Source organism: Pseudorasbora parva, chromosome 19, assembly GCF_024679245.1.
Source record: "Pseudorasbora parva isolate DD20220531a chromosome 19, ASM2467924v1, whole genome shotgun sequence".
Lineage (NCBI taxonomy): Eukaryota > Metazoa > Chordata > Actinopteri > Cypriniformes > Gobionidae > Pseudorasbora > Pseudorasbora parva.
Genome location: NC_090190.1, coordinates 30,960,562 through 30,980,159, shown reverse-complemented (window position 1 = coordinate 30,980,159; position 19,598 = coordinate 30,960,562). Strand labels below are relative to the sequence as shown.

Below are 19,598 nucleotides of genomic sequence, written 5' to 3'. Positions count from 1 at the left end.
GAGCGCTAGCTACTCTCTGCTGTCTCCAAGAGGGTAATCTAGCACTCGGAAAGCGTTTATAGGGGCGGCCATTGCTAACCAAGCCATCACCTGCTGTTAGCATCCCATTGACTCCCATTCATTTTTGAGTCACTTTGACAGTGAATAACTTTACATCTGAGGCGTTTAAAGACTCCATTTGTCCATTGTTTATTTATAAAGAAACACGACAATGCATATAAGGCTCCATTACCTTGTATCTTACACTATCGACCCGTAGAAGCGTTTTTTTTTGTTGTAACGAATGCGTCATAACCAACGCGACTGTTGCACAGTTGAGAAATTACTGTATAGACAGGAGGAGACGCTCAGAAGTAATCTTTTACTGTCTATGAGACAGTCGGGGAGACGTGGAGACATAAAGTCCGATAAAGTCAAGGGAGAAGAATGGGGAGAAGCCGATAGTGAGCCAAAAGCAACAGGACAAAACATTTAAACAGCGTGATTCAGATTTCACTTTCCACATCTACTAGAAGACCTACAGCTGTCAGACAGGTTGCTCACGTCACATCCACGTCGTCAAGCTCAGTCTGAGCCTGCGCAGTTCGCTCAGCCATCAGGAGTGAGTGCCTCTGATTGACCTCATTTTCCACCGTTGAAGTCTATGGGAACGCTCTGTCCATTTCTTTTACTGTCTATGGCTGTCTCAACAACATCTTTGTCCTGTGTAGGCCAGTGTAGCTTCTCTATGTGCTTCAAAATGGAGGGGTGAGCTCCAGTGGGTTAATAAGGGCTGTCTGAAGCGAAGTGGCACATTTGTGTAAGAAAAATATTTTTCAAGCGACACGCGAGCGTGTTGGAAGCGTTTCTAGGCAAAATAGCATAGGAAATGATGTTTATATGCCATTTTGACATGAATACAAATTAATAAAATGACATTTTCATGGTTGAAAGTCTGTAGGTTAACATAAATGCAGATATAGGCCTAATTCTAATAATAAAAAACAACATAATTATCGATTTTGAAATATTAAACCTGTCAATACAGAACAAAATATTGTGTAGCCTATTTTACCGTCAATACCATAGATATGTATGGCCAATAGGCTACGGCCGACGTTGTCTTTTCTGTATCAATAGGCAATATATTTATATTTAATATGAAGTATAGGGCTTAATACCAGCAGCAGCGCCGGGTCAGACACTCTTCTGGCGTGCAAAGACGGAGAAAACGACACGCAGCAGAAACGCCACGCTTGCGGTGTGTGTCCGGCTACTGCTCTTAGGCACACACAAGAAGAGGAAGGGTTAAGAGCAGCCCAACCCCAAAACCGAATGTGCTACCGAGGGTCTGGTGACATCCTGCCTGTAGTAACACACAAACCTATGGGGAGAAGCCCAACATGCAGCAGAGCAGAAATACTGCAGTGATCCTTCCCTGAACAGAGCCTAAGAAGCATCAAGGCCCTTGTGGAATGAGTTCTGATGCCCCCTGGGGGCTGCACTACCTTTAATTTATAAGCCAAAATTATAGCGTCCACAAGCCAATGTGAGAGGCATTGCTTGGATAGGGGATACCGTTTGTGGAGAGGAGCCCATGAAACAAAGATTGGTCACTCTTCTGGAAAGCAATGGTCCTAGCCAAATACGTCTGTAATGCATGGACTGGACACAGGGCATACAGCCTTTGAGCCTCAGCGGAGGAAAAAGGCGGAGGGTGAAAAGCGGACAGCTACAACACCTCCGATGTGAACGCAGAGAAACATTACGGCATAAAGGCCGGATTAGGCTTAAGGAAAACCTTATCTCCACCCAGAGAGAATTTAATGCACGAGGGATGGGCCGAGAGTGCATGTAGCTCACTAACGCTTTTGGCTGATGCCAAGGCCAAGAGCAAAGCTGTTTGAAAGACAGCAACTTTAAAGGCCCACTGAAGTGCCTTGAAACGAGCCGCATTATTCAACGTGTTGATGTAATTTCCCCTGAAATGGCTCCAGCTGTTAGCAGCTCCTCCCCTTTTTTGAAACAGCCAATAGCGTTTTGTTAATACACAGTGTCAGTTTGACTAGAGCCTTTTTGTTTGGTAAAGCCAGTTTCCTCTAACTGTTTTTCATCATAATCTCCTTTAGATTCTTCTAGAGAGCATTTGATTGGACAGAAGATTTGACGAGAAGGTGAAGTCTGCGATGATGTCATGAAAATCTGATTCATTTTAACGGAAGGGAAAGACTGTAAGTTTTGAACGCTTATAGCTCCTAAAGCACCACAGTGCCTCCACTAACACGATTTCTACTGTCCATATTCTTTAGCATGAAGATCCTAATAGGATTATAGGCGACCTGGTGCACGGTGCACTGAGGCAGAAATACAGTCCATCTTGTTAGACAAGACCAGCTTTAGGGGAGTGAGCAGCCCTCCCTTGACTGGGTTGAGGTGCCTGGCGATCGAGGGCTCAATAGCGGGCGGGTCGCCCATGCCAAGAGCGGCCATATCCTTTACCTCTAGACCTGCAAGATGCTCCAGTAGTGCCTCATGTGCTTTGCGTACGGTGGAAGGACGGGGAAGAGTTGCTTCCTCGATCGGGAGGGGGTCCTAGCACTTTACCGTCATAAATGTCCCTTTCCTTTCACTCAATGTTGAGGCGAGCCTCTCAACCACTCGCTCACACACTTCCAGGAGGATAGACTGAGGCTAGGCCGCGGGGGGCGCTGGTCTGGGTCGGGATGGCCTCCTCATCATCTGAGACCCCTAGAAGGGCATCGTCGTCACCGGACCCGGCCGGTTCATCGGCAGGCGGGAGGTTGACCGCTGGTCAGCCCAGATAAAAGTTGTTGCGCCCCGGGAGGTCCCCAGTCTCGCATTGAAACATGGCGACATTGTGGGAGCTTTTTAAGCAGCACCAGGCAGTGACTGGAATTCTCTGGGTTCTCAAAGGCCTCTTTTGCGCGCTTGAGGCCCAAGCAAACCATGCAGAATGGATGAAGGTCCTTTGCAGCGTTCAGCCGGGCAGGCCCGTGGCGTGCTGTTTTCGGGAGAAGCAGCAGAAATAGAGAGCGACATATTGAAAAACTCTGAGAAATATGTGACGGGCAGCCGTGGGAACAGGTGAGAAGATGTGAGAGCGTGGGCTCTGATTTCTTGGGCAGGGATATGATTCTTAATCAAGTCTTGAGACACTGCAGAACAGAGACAGAGTCGCTGCAAATTAAAGTTCTGATTAACTTTCATTCTAATGCCATCCGCTCAACAGCATATAGCCTACACTTAAATGATCTGATGTTCTCCTGCTACAACTTTGGTGTTCAACGTGTTGTTTCAGAAATAAAAACAATTAAAGATATTGAAGTTTTAACTTCACTTCACAGCTTTAAGCTAAGAAATATGACTGTTTGCAAAAGGAAATTTGATAATTGAAGGTGTTTTTAAAAGAGGTAAATTATCTTTACAATTTCAGTTCGGTTTGATTCAGATTAAATTAGATGTTCCTTTATCCAGAAGGTGCAACTTAACCACCGACTCGGATCAATTTACCCTTAACCTGGGGTAAAATGAGCCACATAAACATTTTTTTTAATATATAAGAAGCCATATTTTTAGCACCCTTTGTCATAGATGTAGTACTCTGATAATTTAAAACGATAGCAAACACCGTGCAATTACTTTCGATACTTGTATTGTCCTTCTGGTTTTTTTCATCTTGTCTTGATGACCACATAAGTGAAACATGGCTTATCTTACCCCACTCTCCCCTACTGCTGTGAGATACAGTCCTTAGATTGGAAAAAAAAACCCTTCTCTTAATTTTCCTCTTTTAAATGAATTGTAATCGTATGTGATTGACAGTCTTTTTTTCCTCAGTTGTGCAGGTGTCAGTGTGAGGATTGAGCACCACTTTAGCTCTCTCTAGTGGTGCAAAATTTTTTGTTTTTTTCTGAGTGAGATTCACGTAATAAGTAATAAGTATTTACGGTTTTGCTTAATATATAGTCGTTTCATCCTCCAGCCATTAAATGTAATATATGCCAGTTGTTATAATGCATTTAAAATGATTCAATTATATACATACGACATTATGTATTAATATAACAGGAATATCAAGATATCTCTTCTCTAAAGACATTTTTACTGGACCGAGGACAAGACTTGTCACTTGAAGACTAAGGAAGAAAAGATCACAAACTTTGTTTTCATGCCGACTTTAAAGTTTATATTCTACATGTTCAAGGATTGAATGCAGTAAAAAAGACAACAGAAGTATGCTGAGAATTTAATTTTACTGAGAATATAAAAAAGAGTAAATGAATAATAATCCAAAGTAATAGGAATAGATTTAAATATAAAAATACGTTTGTTAACAGTAACAGTTGTATTTATTGTTCTACAGTCTCAGAATTAATAGTAGTTAATAGTTAATTGAAGCAACCAGATTCAGATCATATGAGAAAACACCAGAAGTATATAGACAAAGGCAAATCATTGGAAGACGATGTAATATATGTATAAGAGTGCACATATTCATTGCTCCTAGAGTCCCCTGAACAGGAGGATTAAACTACTCAATAGCATGAGCAGATACACAGATGTTGAGACAGCTGGACTGGAGTCAAAGATGCTGGGAAAGTCATCTGTAGTGACGACCACAGAAGATGGGGTTGTCTGTGATCCAAGTGTAAAAGATCTGGACTCAGCCTTCCATTCATTCAGAGTAAAGGCCAACGTCAAGTTGTCACCTTTAAAAGAAAGAGAGAGAGTGAGAAATTATCATAAATGCTTAAAATAACACATGACAGAGACCTCCCAAAATCAAAATCATATAATGGAGACAACCCACCATTTGTAAAGATGGCTAGGTCAGTGTAATTGGCCCAGCAGCCACTGAACGGGATGGTGGAGTTTCCGTAAAGCCCCGCTGTTAGATTCCCTTTAGCATCTTTGAGCTCAGCTGACATGGTTAGAGTCGTCACACCCACGGACACACAGTCACCCTGAAAACAGACATGCACAAAAAAGATTCTCTCCTTATTCAATACCAGGTGTGATTTCCTAGTAATCACCTGGGCAGGATTGCACCAGCTATTTATTTTTTATTTTTTTATTGGAGAAATATATAGGGTACAGATAAATTAAACAGAAATATCCAGATCCTCCATATTTTCCTTATGTAAACAAAAAATCTATCAAAGTTATAATTCTTCTGCAGATATTGACTATACATTTTACATACATATGTACACAACTACACATACATGCATAGATAACATTCCTATACATGCACATGCCACCTAAGTATATCTATAGTACATAAGTTAACATATGCGCCTATTCCGACATACAGAAAAAAATTAAACAAAGCCCTCTAACCCATCCACCCACCCCTCCGTCTGCCTGATACACACCACACAGGGATAATTTATCTATTAGATCCAACTTAATCAATTGAGTCAGCGTCCCTTTCCTCCATTTCATGGTAAGGACCAGCTATTTCTTACATAAAGGGTCATAAACCCCCCTGTTTCAGCACTGATCACACCTAAGATTTTTTTTAAAAAGTGTTGAGGGTAGGAAGAGGGAAGACAACAACCAATATAACACAGACCTACTACACACTCATTATACAGACAAATTAATATTAAAATATAAGCGGGACTTCCGGTTGACGGCTGATCAGTATGGCGGATTAGTCTTTGAGCTCCTCAAAGTTGGGTTGTACTTTCCCCTGAAATACAAAGTAATTGCTTTTGAAATAGACAAATTTTGTCCGAAAATATGCCAGGGGGAGGCAAGAGAGGGCCTAGGAAAATGCAAGGAGATAAAGAACAGCTAAATTTAGGCGAAGCACATGTGAACGCTGAAATAGAAGATGACGACGGCGAGGCATCAACGCAGACCCTACACGAAACAATGCTAAGTATTAGCAAACAGATAAGTGGCCTACGGACTGAGCTGAAATCGGATCTTGATGCATTCAAAGCAGACATAAAACAAGAGATGAATACTCTTAAACATGACATCAATCAACAACTAACAGTGACAAAGCTAGCGGTGCAGGAACAGAGTGAAAAACTCGAAGAAGCTCAGAATCGCATAGGAGGAATTGAGACTTGGTCAACGGCAGCTAACGACGCGGTCAAACAATTACTTAAGGAGCAAAAGAAGATGCTGGACAAGATTAACGACCTGGAATCAAGGGGGAGAAGGAATAATTTGAGAATTTATGGGGTCCGCGAAGGAGAAGAGGGCAGTTCCACAATGACCTTCGTTGAAAACCTACTTCGAAGTGAAAAGTTGATCAGCGAGGGTACTGACCCGCAAATACAACGAGCTCATCGCTCCCTTGGCCCCAACCCTCCCGCGGATGCTCCCCCGCGATCCATCATCGTGAACTTTCTTGAATTTAAGATCAAGGAGACCGTACTAAAAAACGCGTGGCAAAAAAAGATACTCATACGAGATAAGCCCGTAACGTTTGACCATGACTATACCACGGCAGTGGTGCAACAGCGCCGAGCTTATAAACATATTAAGAGCGCGCTGAAGGCTAAAGGCATCCGATTTCAATCACCTTTCACCAACCTTCGAATCCATTGGGACACGGGCCCACGGTTGTACCACACCCCGGCGGAGGCTTTACGTGAGATGAGAAATCAGGGAATCGAGGTGGAAGAACCCAAGGATCGCGGAGGTCTCGATTCGGCTGTCCTGCTGGACCAGCTGGAGAGCGCATCACCATGGCAACCCGCCCCTCGCCACAGAGACAAGGGAGTTATCAAACGCGTACGCGATCGACTACAGGAGTTTCAACGTTCCCCGCACTAGCTAAATGTCGGCATGTCCTACAAGTGCTTCTCGCTTGTTTATTTTGGGACCATTAACCCACACATAAAACATGTGCTGATTAGATCTACGGTTGTAGTCTACGAAGTTGATGCTACTTTAGGCGTTAGGAATACATTTACCCTACTTTGAGGATGACAAACCTGACCTGGAATGAGTGAAACTCATTTTGCGTTATCACTAGTTCTGGGAGGGGGCCCTCGCTTCGTGCGAGGCTTTTCCCCCTCACTTAATGTTGGGATTACAACCCAGAGTGTACTTTTAGTACCTCATTTTGGAAGTCATTGTGTTCATTCTAAATATACTTCTGTATGTTCATTAGTTCTTTTTCATTGCTTTTTATTTGGGAGGCTTTGGGAGGAGGAAGAGCTACATTTTATTTTTATTATCGGATGATACAAAAACTTGAAATAATGTCACTGAATGTAAACGGTCTTGGGAATGCAATCAAAAGAGCAAGGGTAATGACAAAAATAAAGAAAGAAAATAAACACGTTATCTTTCTACAGGAAACCCATTTGTCACCACAAGAGCACGAGAAATTAAAAAAATTTGGATACGAGAAAATATACCACAGTTCTCATGTTCATAGTCACAAAAGAGGTGTAGCCATCCTCATATCGAAGTCGTTGAAATTTGATACATATAAAGAAATAAAAGACAAAGAGGGGCGCTACGTTATAGTGAAAGGCAAAGTTGAAAGCAGCAAATTGACTTTAGTTTGTATATATGCACCTCCAAATTGTGATAGACACTTTTTTAAAGACTTATTTGATATGATCTCTCTAGAATCTGAGGGAATTTGTATTTGTGGTGGGGACACAACTAGCCAAATCAGAAGTAAAAAATCAATTGGAAAATTTGTAAACACTACACTCAAAGAAACTGGACTTGTAGATGTATGGAGGCTATTACACCCCACACAAAGAGACTATACCCATTATTCTGTCCCGCACTCTGTACATACACGGATTGATTATTTTCTAATGCAAAAGGAAACATGCTACAGAGTGTTGGACTGTAGAATTGGAGTCGCTGATGTTTCTGATCATAATGCAATTTTTTTAACTATCCAAATAGACTCCACACCCAAAAACTCTGTGTGGCGGCTCAATGTGGGTATTCTCAACAATGAGAAAATTGTGAATGATATTAAGCAAGAAATTGATACATTTCTTAGAGAAAATGATAATGGGGAAGTTGACCCTTTAATCCTTTGGGATGCGTTGAAGGCTGTGCTGCGGGGAAAACTAATAGCTATAAATGATGTTTCTTAAAAAACTAAGTTCGGGAGAAGCACGTGCAAATGATCTACCTAATCATGATGTCATTCCAACCAGCTGTCAACAATCAGTAATCCTCATGTCTACCAATCAGCTCAAGTAGAGGATCACATAAATAGCCAGTCAACTCACCAATGTTCCTTGACAAAGTTTGCAGCATCCCTCCACCACCCCGTCTACCTCACACGCACCTGGTTAACTTTCCTAACCAGAGATACGGGGGGAGTACTCTGGGTTCGGGCCAAATACCGAGCTCGGAGCCCTCTCCTCGGACAGCACGCCAAATACGCATACTATTTATTCTATCTGAATTATTTGTAAGTGTGAACTCGTGAACTGCACAACTTAAGAGAGCTAGAAAACAGAAGTACGAAAAATTGATGATTACTTTGAAAGAGCTAGAAAATAAATTCAAGCATAAAAGAGAATTAAATATACAAAAACAGATAAAGGAAGTAAAAATACAAATAGAAGAATTACTTAATCAAGAAGTAGAGAAAAAGGCAAGATACGTCAAGCAAAGTTATTATGAACTTGGTCCCAAGTCAGCAAAGCTACTTGCTCGTAGACTGCGGAAACAATATGCGGATACTGCAATTCACAAAATTAAAAACCCAATATCACAGAAAATTGAAACTAAACCTGAGGAGATTGAAAAGATTTTCAGGGAAGATTATCAAAAACTGTATTCACAAGATGAGACCGTGAACAAGTGGTACATAAGAAATTTCCTTGATTCATTAGATTTACCTAGCATTGGGATGATACAGAACAAAACAATCACCAAAGAGATTTCACTAGAAGAACTAAATAAAGCGCTGGGAAAAATGAAGACTAATAAAACCCCAGGTGGTGATGGGTTTCCTGCGGAGTGGTACAGAAAATTTCGTGACAATCTGAACCCAATTTTATTAAGATCTTTTAACTGGACGATAAAGGAAGGCTGCATTCCACCATCTTGGAAAGAGGCCATTGTGTCGTTGATTCCCAAGGAGGGGAAAGATAGAGAGGATTGTGTTAATTACAGACCCATCTCCATTTTGAATGTGGACTATAAATTGTATACTTCAATTATTGCTAAAAGACTGGAATCATTTGTTACAGAATTGATTGATGAGGATCAATGTGGGTTTATTCCAGCTAGACAAACACAGGATAATATTAGAAGAACTTTACACATACTCGGAAAAATCAACAGAGATAAATCAAGTACAGCTCTTATAAGTTTGGACGCTGAAAAGGCGTTTGACAGGGTGGGGTGGGAATTCCTGTACCAGACGCTTGAAAGATTCGGATTCAATCAAGACTCAATAAAAATTATTAGGGCAATTTATCAGCAGCCTACTGCCAGAATCAAGGTGAATGGGTCTCTAACAGATCGTTTTTTTTTTAGTAGAGGGACGAGGCAAGGCTGCTGTTTGAGCCCCATCCTCTTTGCTCTGTACATTGAACCATTGGCACAGGCTATCAGACAAGAGGAGGGAATAAAGGGTATCACTATGGGACAAATGGAGCACAAAATAGGATTATACGCTGACGATATTATGCTATACTTGCAGGAGTTGGACACCTCTCTCCCTAAACTTTTGGAGATAATTGAACAGTTTCATGTTTGCTCCGGTTATAAACTAAATATCACAAAAACTCAAATGATTCACTTTAATTACTGTCCAGGAGAAGAAATTAAAAATAAATTAAATATAAATTGGAAAACAAAAACACTGAAATATTTAGGCGTAATAATAACAAAAAACCCTGAGCTGCTATACAAAGCAAACTATAAGCCAATAAATAATAACATAAAAAAAGATTTGGAGAGATGGTCGACCTACCCGTTAGATTTTAGTAGCAGAATAACTGTAATAAAAATGAATATTCTGCCAAGGCTCCTGTATTTGTTCCAGTCACTTCCAGTGGAAATACCACTTCAACAATTTGCACAATGGGACAAAATGGTGTCAAGGTTCATATGGGGGGGGAAACGTCCCAGAATACGTCTCTCTACTTTACATCTGCCAAAATAGAAAGGTGGAATGGCTTTGCCAAATTTAAAACTGTACTTTCAAGCTGCACAACTACGACCTTTGTGCCTTTGGTGTGATAACTCTTATATTGCACGATGGAAAGATATTGAGACTTCTGTACCAGGTCATAATGTTCAAACCCTGTTGGGGGAGGAAGGCCTAGATGACACTTTAAGGAAGGGTCTGAATCCTATAGTTAAATTCTCTCTTGAGATATGGTTCTCTTTGATTAAAAAATTGAAACTTAAAAATGATCAAAGAATACTAAAATGGATCGCACTGGACAGGCTCCAGGCTCCACGCTTGAGGACGTCACCGCTTTGTGCGCACTCGTCATTCTTTAGCTCCGCCCACACGATACGCCTTCAGGCACTCGTTTTTTTCCGGTACAGCCCATATTTCTTTTATAAATATAATAAAACTAAAGACTTTTCGGAGATATGAAGGATGCAATACTACTCTATAGGAACTCAAGATTGACATGAGATTGACTGAAACTGAGTGTTTCACCCCACCTTTAAGAATGACTTCAGTGCCGTTCTTTGTTCTTTTTTCAGAGAAAAGCTTAACTCCAAGTCTTCCAGAGTCACGGTCAAAGCTGATTCAAAAGGCCGCCGTTCGCCAGTTTCTGTGTTTACTAGAAGCACGCAAACGCAACTCGGCCGTCGTCATTATGGCCCCGCCCACCGACTCTATCTATGATGTGATTGGCCCAGCAACAGTTAGGGGAATACAGCTCAGAAGGGTATTGAGAGTTGCTAGACGACACTCGCCGGCAGATTAAATTTGATGCCGCTAGGGTGCGTCTAGATTTCTAGGCTAACTACTAACAACAATCATCAACAAATCAAATGAGGAAGAGCATATAAAAGGTCTAATAATATTTCCATTATATTTACGAGCACTGCAATCTCTGAACAAATGACACACATCAGTTTAACACAGAAAGAATAAAGACATAAGTTGTAACTTAGAGCCACTTTATGTCAAAACTAAGCTCCTTACCGGTGCAACCGACCCCTGAAAACTGCATTAAGAATATGTGATGCTAATCTCACCGCTGCGTCCAGAGCCATGATGCTGGGCTGCACACTGAGGGGTCCGGGAGATGATCCAGCCACTGGCTGAACCACCACTACCAGGGATGATACCGTCTTGACCGTCTCCACCGGCTTGTCTTCACGGGTCACCTCCTGAGTGGCCACCTGGGAGAAAAAACGTTACAGTTCAGATATGTTCTGTGCTTTCCAGTACAGCAACTATTAGTGGAGCTTGAGCTGATAAAAAAAATATTAATGGACATTCAGGGTTCTGTTCATACATTTTGGTCCAAAAATAACAAAAATAAGACTATTCAGCATTGTCTTCTCTTCCGCATTTGTTTTCAAACCTCAATTGAAGATTCAAACGGTTATGAATCAGCGGATTGATTCATGATTCGGAATGCCAATGTCACGTGATTTCAGCAGTTTGCCAGTTTGACATGCGATCCGAATCATGATTCATGACCGTTTGATTTGAGGAACACGGAAGAGAAGACAATGTTGAATAATTTTTGTTATTTTTGGACCAAAATTTATTGTCGACGCTTCAAAACAGTCTAACTAACCAACTGATGTCACATATGGACTACTTTGATGATGTTTTCATTACTTTCTGGACGTGGACAGCAAGTGGGCATACACTTACATTCAAAGGACAGAAAGCCCTTGGACTAAATCTAAAATATCTCAAACGGTGTTCCGAGGATGAACAGAGGTCTTATGGGTGTGGAATGATATTAGGGTGAGTCATTAATGAAAGAAATTCATTTTTTGGTGAACTAACCCTTTAATGGTGGATCAATATTCTAAAGTGTTTCCCAGTATTTTAGCAATTCATAAAAGATGATTCACTGTCTGGCCATCTAGGATTTCGGTATAGAAATAAATGTTAAGATCTTGATTTTTCAGTAGTATTACGGTATACCGTGAGTGTATATTAACAATTTGTTTGCTTTTGTCATCTAATAGATTGCTTGGATCCATGCCTCATGATGTCAAACTTAACAAGTAGATTGAAAAGTGAGTATTTTACTGTTTATGGATTGGTCCCATTAACTTCCATTGTGTTTCACCCACATTTTTTCTTGGTCAGTTGAGTTTAATTTGCATAGAACCCAGAATATTCCTTTAACAGTTAACATTTCGATATGCTGCTTGACGTCATTATAACATTTTAAAAGGTTTGATCATGTGAACGGATTAGGATCTTACATTGTTCCAGGACGGGTCACTGGAAGAGGGTGGAGGAGGAATGATGCCCAGGGATGAAACATTGAAGCCGATAGACTGACTCAGATTGCCCGAGACAGCAGCGCGGCCCAAATCGTCAGCAATGTTCTTCAGGACCGCAAACTGTTGGTCTCCTTCTGCAGATGTTATATAAATATTTATATACATATTGTTATCTAAACTCTATATTTTTCATGGATTTTATTCTTGTTCTTACCAGTGGTGCTATTGGTGGATGTCTGAACAGGGGGCTCCCTGATCTCCACCTGCACCGTCAGTCCAGTCGAACGCCTCCTTCTCGCATTAGTGCCCTCACGGATGATGTTGGTGATTCGAATCTTGTTCGCTGGTATTTTCAGAAATAAAGCCAGATTGGTGATAAGATTTGCTCCGAAGAACTCCGCCTCAGTCATGGCAGGGAGGTTGAAGGCCAGGAGTAAAACCGGGGAGGTGCGGATTTGGACCGGCTCTGAGCCACAAAGTAGCACGTTCAACATTTTGTAGTCCTGGTCAAAGAAGTTGGAGCCGTGACTGGAGCTTAAACTGGGAACGTACTGCCCTGAGGATTGCAGAGAGAAATCAAAGTAAGAATGGTTATGTGTTGTTTAGGTTGAAGAATTGACTTCTGGCCTGCAGGGGGAGCTGTATTAACTTGCATTATTGTGCTGTACTATACCTGTATAAGTTGGCTCAAGCAGAGTGTAGTCAGTTTTGCCCGCATTCCACTGAGCATTTGTTGGACCAACCAAACTATTGTTAACGTACACATCCAGCCGTTGAGGGCTTGAGTAAAATACAGCCACCCTGACAGCCTGAGAACAACATAAAATAACTGTTGTCAAGATTCTACAGTAATATTATCAAAGCTAAAATAAAACAAATTATAAAACATTAGAAAAAAGAAACATAAAATAATTACATAATATGTATATATACACATATCTGTATATATGTATATCTTTATATACACACAAAAGTCACAGTAGGGTACCTCTGTTTTGGGGTCATGAGTTCAGTACAACAGGAAAAAGCAACAAATTCTCAATGCTAGGTTTTTTTAAATTGTTATTTTGAATAGACAATAGTGCAAATTAAAGTTTGTTCCCCCGAATTGGAATTTAGTCCCCCTGAGATAGTACAGTACAGCCTCCTTTAGTGTTAAGCAGTAAAGCAGTAAACAGCAATGCAGTCTTGCATAGAATATTTTTTGTATGACTGAAAAAAAAAACATTATTTGGTCACAATCAGCTACAAAACGGAATCTCTTGTGCATCTCTTGTGTTATAAAAGTAAATATAAAATATAAAAATAAAATAAATAGAATAATGAAAAATAAAACTTGCAGAGATTCGTTTTTGCACACCTGTAGTTTTTTTCTGCCTAGCTGCCTCATTATGACAGCAGAAACTTAAAATACTCCAACATTTATGGGCATACAGATAACAGTAATTCGTAATTCATCTTTCGAAACTGCAAAGGATGTTTTTTTATTTGTGTACACTTACAATAAATACAAAGCATGTTGCTTTTGTAAAATAAAGAAAACAATAAGTATGCTGCTTTCGTTCCGGTTTCCTTTCCGTGAAGTTTGTTGAGCACAACACAAAAATGATTTGAAACTCAGAGTATAAGATACTAGCAAGCTCTTGCATGTCATCTGAACTCTTGTTTTGGATTAGTGTACAGACCATCTTTTCCTCTATTGCCGTTTCCTGTTGTGGCAGTTAGCAAACAGCGTAGCATTACCATCCATGTCCCATTCTGGATTGGAGTGTGGATAGTCTGTGACTGACTGTATTCGTCATCTGACTGTATGCACCAAACCGCGGCATCCATACCATGATGGTTTGAGATGAAAACATTTACTGTTACACCCTTATAATTGCAGGCTTCCATTCTCATTTATTTTGATTTTATTCATTTTAGGATTCATTCCCAACTAGCCTATTAATGTTCCTGGAGTGTGCTTTGGTTTAAATGTTGTTGTTTTAAAGTAATAAAATATTAACAAATATATAAAGTAATATAACATAAATATACATCAATTAATTAATAAACTACTGATTTCTATGTTCTTATTTACTATATTATTTTACATGATATTTGTTAATTAATACATTATTATAATTATTATTATACATTATTTCATAAATATCATATGTTTGTATATATTTGTGTATTATGTATCAATCTCATAAATTCCCAAACCACGTGTTTTAATGGTTGGAACAATGGTCAAAATGTGCACAATTCAGAAAAACAAATAAGAAAAAAAGAAAAAATCTTTAAAAATCTTTAAAAAATAATTTAGAAGACAAAATGGAAATAATATGTGATATTTTTAACAACATAATTCAAAATAAATTTGTTAAAGATTCTTTTTGTTTTTTTTCTTCTAATATGCCGTTTGTCGTTCTAAATTTTGTATAATTCTGTATGCATTTTGTGTCTATTGTCAGTACAATGCATCTTACTAACCTCTGATGGTCCAGCATTCAGTAGCATTAGTCTCAGCTTCTGTGGTGTTGTGCTGGTGAAATAGATGTCAAAGGATTTATTAGTGGCCACAATGGCGTGGAAGAGAGATACTCGCTTCTGACACGTGTAGCCGGCGCACCAGCCGTGGTCTTGTGGGCCTGAAACAAGATATTCGCAGTAAGATTAAAATCCACCATACACAATGAAATACAGGTCCTTCTCAAAAAAATAGCATATTTTGATAAAGTTCATTATTTTCCATAATGTAATGATAAAAATTAAACTTTTATATATTTTAGATTCATTGCACACCAACTGAAATATTTCAGGTCTTTTATTGTTTTAATACTGATGATTTTGGCATACAGCTCATGAAAATCTAAAAAAATTAGCATATTTCATCCGACCAATAAAAGAAAAGTGTTTTTACTACACAAAAAAAGTCAACCTTCAAATAATTATGTTCATTTATGCACTCAATACTTGGTCGGGAATCCTTTTGTAGAAATGACTGCTTCAACGCGGCGTGGCATGGAGGCGATCAGCCTGTGGCACTGCTGAGGTGTTCTGGAGGCCCAGGATGCTTCGATAGCGGCCTTAACCTCATCAAGAGTGTTGGGTCTTGCGTCTCTCAACTTTCTCTTCACAATATCCCACAGATTCTCTATGGGGTTCAGGTCAGGAGAGTTGGCAGGCCAGTTGAGCACAGTAATACCATGGTCAGTAAACCATTTACCAGTGGTTTTGGCACTGTGAGCAGGTGCCAGGTCGTGCTGAAAAACGAAATCTTCATCTCCATAAAGCTTGAAGTGCTCCAAAATCTCCTGATAGCTAGCTGCATTGACCCTGCCGTTGATAAAACACAGTGGACCAACACCAGCAGCTGACATGGCACCCCAGACCATTACTGACTGTGGGTACTTGACACTGGACTTCAGGCATTTTGGCATTTTCTTCTCCCCGGTCTTCCTCCAGACTCTGGCACCTTGATTTCCGAATGACATGCAAAATTTGCTTTCATCCGAAAAAAGAACTTTGGACCACTAAGCAACAGTCCAGTGCTGCTTCTGTATAGCCCAAAAGTGGCTTGACCTGGGGAGTGCGGCACCTGTAACCCATTTCCTGCACACGCCTGTGCACGGTGGCTCTGGATGTTTCTACACCAGACTCAGTCCACTGCTTCCGCAGGTCCCCCAAGGTCTGGAATCAGTCCTTCTCCACAATCTTCCTCAGGGTCCGGTCACCTCTTCTCGTTGTGCAGTGTTTTTTGCCACACTTTTTCCTTCCCACAGACTTCCCACTGAGGTGCCTTGATACAGCACTCTGGGAACAGCCTGTTCGTTCAGAAATTTCTTTCTGTGTCTTGCCCTCTCGCTTGAGGGTGTCAATGATGGCCTTCTGGACAGCAGTCAGGTCGGCAGTCTTACCCATTATTGCCGTTTTGAGTAATGAACCAGGCTGGGAGTTTTTAAAAGCCTCCGGAATCTTTTGCAGGTGTTTAGAGTTAATTAATTGATTCAGAGGATTAGGTTAATAGCTCGTTTAGAGAACCTTTTCATGATATGCTAATTTTTTGAGATAGGAATTTTGGGTTTTCATGAGCTGTATGCCAAAATCATCAGTATTAAAACAATAAAAGACCTGAAATATTTCAGTTGGTGTGCAATGAATCTAAAATATATAAAAGTTAAATTTTTATCATTACATTATGGAAATATAATGAACTTCATCACAATATGCTAATTTTTTGAGAAGGACCTGTATTTTCTGCTTGTATAAAATCATAAACTATATTATGCATAAATTAGTAGGTGGTACAATGGGATGTATGAGTCATACCGTTCACCAAATCCACATATTTGTCCCCCAGGATGGCTACAGGTGAAAGACGTCTGGTCTCTGTGTCTGCATCCAAACTTTCGATGACCAGCATCCTGTAGTTGAGCCCAAAGCACTTGTAGCTCTGCCAGGTGTTCATGTACGTACAGGTGTCTCTGATCACACCTGCACAGGTAAAACAGTCATACCATTCGTTAAAATAATCTCTATCATTTTAAGTCCTCTCTCTTAGATCACCGTTAAAGAAGAACAGCTACCAGATGTACTGTACCTTTGTAAGGAGCGATTTGATCCACTGGTATCCGGCTGCCGTTGAGAGAGGTGAGCATGACTTTAGGGATGCGGTAATCGCCCAGTCCATGTCGGGGATCTCCGTTCCACTCGAACTCAGACTGGGGCACCACTGCTCCTACTGCACCCAGGAAACTGCCATCCAGATCTTTCAACATTGTCTTTTTCTTAGCGTCACAGTCCATGTCCACACAATCTGATGGGTTCACCTTACTGAGACGAGAGAGAATAAAATAATTCAATGGTGTTCTCTCATTCTTGTCTTCTTAATAATGTTTCTTGTTTGTTCTTTTAGGACTTCTTTTACTCCCACTTCCCTTTACAAATTATAATGTTCTATGTCAATGCAAGTTAATTAACAGTAATGTTTGATATGATTTGAAATATTTCTGGCCTACAATGGCCTCCATCCAAAGGTATATTCCTATTGTTAAGTCATATCTCCATTTGTGGAATTTTTTGTCTTGGTCTGAATATTTCAAAACTAACAAAGCAAAAGGCTCAGGTGTGATGCTGTAGCCAGAGCCTGTAATGCTGAGTGTCCTCCAGTAGTAAATTGCATTGTATACATTGTTACCACAAATCTACTTTTAGACTAGTAAGGACTAAAGTCCAGCTTTGAGTGGAGCTTAGGGCACACCAACTATTTTAGAAATATTGATTGACCAACCAAAATAGGGTGAGCCTTACCTCTGTTTAATGTAATGTTATTCAAGCTAAAGTGACCATGGGAAACCATGGCATGGCCAAACCAAACCAAAGCTGCTATCAGACAAAGTAAAAGGCTTATATCTGTAGTAGTGATTGTGACCTCTAACTAGAGATAGTGTTGCATACGAATCTATAGGGACTAAACAATACACTTTTAGAGAGAGCAAACACTGGAGTGACCATCTAAATAGTATAGTCCTCTGTCTAGAGTGACCAAGACTGGCGAGTTTCCAACCGTGGGATCGGCATAAAAGAACAGCCTGCGCGACATTGGTATCTGAATGATCGAGTATAGTAAGAGCAAAAAGTTTAATAGAATAATCAAGTGTCTAGATAAATTATTATATAAATGGTCAATAACCAATTGGCATTTCAACCTAAATTTGAACTTGAAGTTGTGATGGAGTAGATAAAAGTTTAATTGGAATTAAATTACTTTGCGCAATGAAAATAAACAATACGCAGGAATTCTTCACCCGCTCTATTGGAAACCATCATTGGACCATCATTGTGCCTTATTCAGTGTTATCTTTGTGATATGACATTGACTATAAGCTTTTAGTTTACCTCAAATCGGGCCGATGAATGTATGCCAGAGCATCCTCTGTGCTGTTTATCTTGGCTATCCTCTCAACACTGATTGGATGTTGTAGATCCTCATTTCCCGGGTTGGTCATGAACATGTAATTTGTCTCTTTTAAGCACACACTCTTGAACCCAACAAAAGTTGTGTCTAGTAACATAAACAGACATAAACAGTACAGATCAAATATACTATATACAGTAGAGATCAAAGTTAGAGAACAACATACAATTTCCTAAATTACAAGGTCACTGCTTAGTCCTTTTTGAAATTACCCTAACAGGAGCAGAAGGGCAGTTTTTTTTTTTTTTTTAGCATATTTCACACGTTAAATATATTCTGAAGTACAGTACATACAACTTAAATAAGACAATTGAAAAATAACGCTGGTCAAAATTAGAGAACACTTTCAAATACCTGGTGCTAATTTCCGTAATAATCTGCCAAACCCTATTTAATTGAAGCAAACTTTCCAATTTTCACTGACGTTGCAAGATGGAAAGCCGCTCTAAGGTGACTTAAACCCTATGGATGACCCTTTCAGCTATTGTAAAAGAAGTTGGTCATTCCAAATCTGTAATTTCTAGAATATTGAGGCTTTACAAAGACACTAATTCATTTAAGTACCCCAAAAGGTACACAAGACCAATGCATGAGAGGACAGGACAATACAGAGACTTTCAATGGGGAATCAGTATAACACTGCGGCTGGAATTACTCGCCAGTTCAGAGCTGAACACAGTAAGGATCTGTTTTACCATACAGTGTCTTGTCATTTCAGAGAATTCAGACTGAAAGCTCACTCTGCAGCAACCAAGCCTCTTATCAGCAGAAAGAATCAAAAGGCTAGACTAACCTTTGCTGAGGAGCATGTTGTGTGAACAGAGGAGAACTGGTAATTTTAGTGATAATGCAAGTTTAATTTATTCAGGTCCGATGGGAAACATTATGTTCGGCATCAAACTGGGGAAAGATTGAACCCAAAGTGCCCAAAGAAGTCAGTGAAAGGTGGAGGAGGACGTGGCATGGTTTTGGGAATGTTTCTGCAGCAGGAGTTGGGCCTATTATACAACTATGGCAGAACCTCAGAACCTGTTTATCGGAACCTCCTTCGGCAACATGTGGTTCCTTCACTGCGAGCATCTCCCAATCAGCCCGCAATTTTTATGCAAGACAATGCCCCCTATCACACTGTAAAACAGGTAAAGCAGTTCCTTGAACGTGAGAACATTGAAATAATCAAATGGCCAGCACAGAGTATGATCTAAACCCCATTGAAAATCTATGTAAAATCATTGGCAAC

General features: G+C 40.1%; 2 protein-coding genes across 3 annotated transcripts in view; both read right to left on the bottom strand.

The window, feature by feature from the left end:
- LOC137047387 (fibrocystin-L-like) overlaps positions 1 to 2,469 on the bottom strand; it is a 61,748-nt gene extending 59,279 nt beyond the window's left edge. Inside the window, exon 1 of the mRNA XM_067425021.1 lies at positions 2,328 to 2,469. Within this exon, the coding sequence (XP_067281122.1) occupies positions 2,328 to 2,469 (142 nt within the window). The remainder of the gene's footprint in view (positions 1 to 2,327) is intronic.
- Positions 2,470 to 4,188: 1,719 nt separating this feature from the next.
- Positions 4,189 to 19,598, bottom strand: part of pkhd1l1.1 (PKHD1 like 1, tandem duplicate 1) — a 63,588-nt gene continuing 48,178 nt past the window's right edge. For both annotated transcript variants that reach the window (XM_067425875.1, XM_067425876.1), the window contains exons 68-77: positions 18,280 to 18,445; positions 16,982 to 17,214; positions 16,711 to 16,875; positions 14,872 to 15,029; positions 13,070 to 13,205; positions 12,611 to 12,952; positions 12,376 to 12,530; positions 11,179 to 11,325; positions 4,811 to 4,964; positions 4,189 to 4,709 (exon numbers count right to left, since the gene is read on the bottom strand). In XM_067425875.1, coding sequence (XP_067281976.1) covers positions 4,504 to 4,709; positions 4,811 to 4,964; positions 11,179 to 11,325; positions 12,376 to 12,530; positions 12,611 to 12,952; positions 13,070 to 13,205; positions 14,872 to 15,029; positions 16,711 to 16,875; positions 16,982 to 17,214; positions 18,280 to 18,445 — 1,862 coding nt within the window. In that variant the 3' untranslated portion in view covers positions 4,189 to 4,503. The remainder of the gene's footprint in view (positions 4,710 to 4,810; positions 4,965 to 11,178; positions 11,326 to 12,375; positions 12,531 to 12,610; positions 12,953 to 13,069; positions 13,206 to 14,871; positions 15,030 to 16,710; positions 16,876 to 16,981; positions 17,215 to 18,279; positions 18,446 to 19,598) is intronic.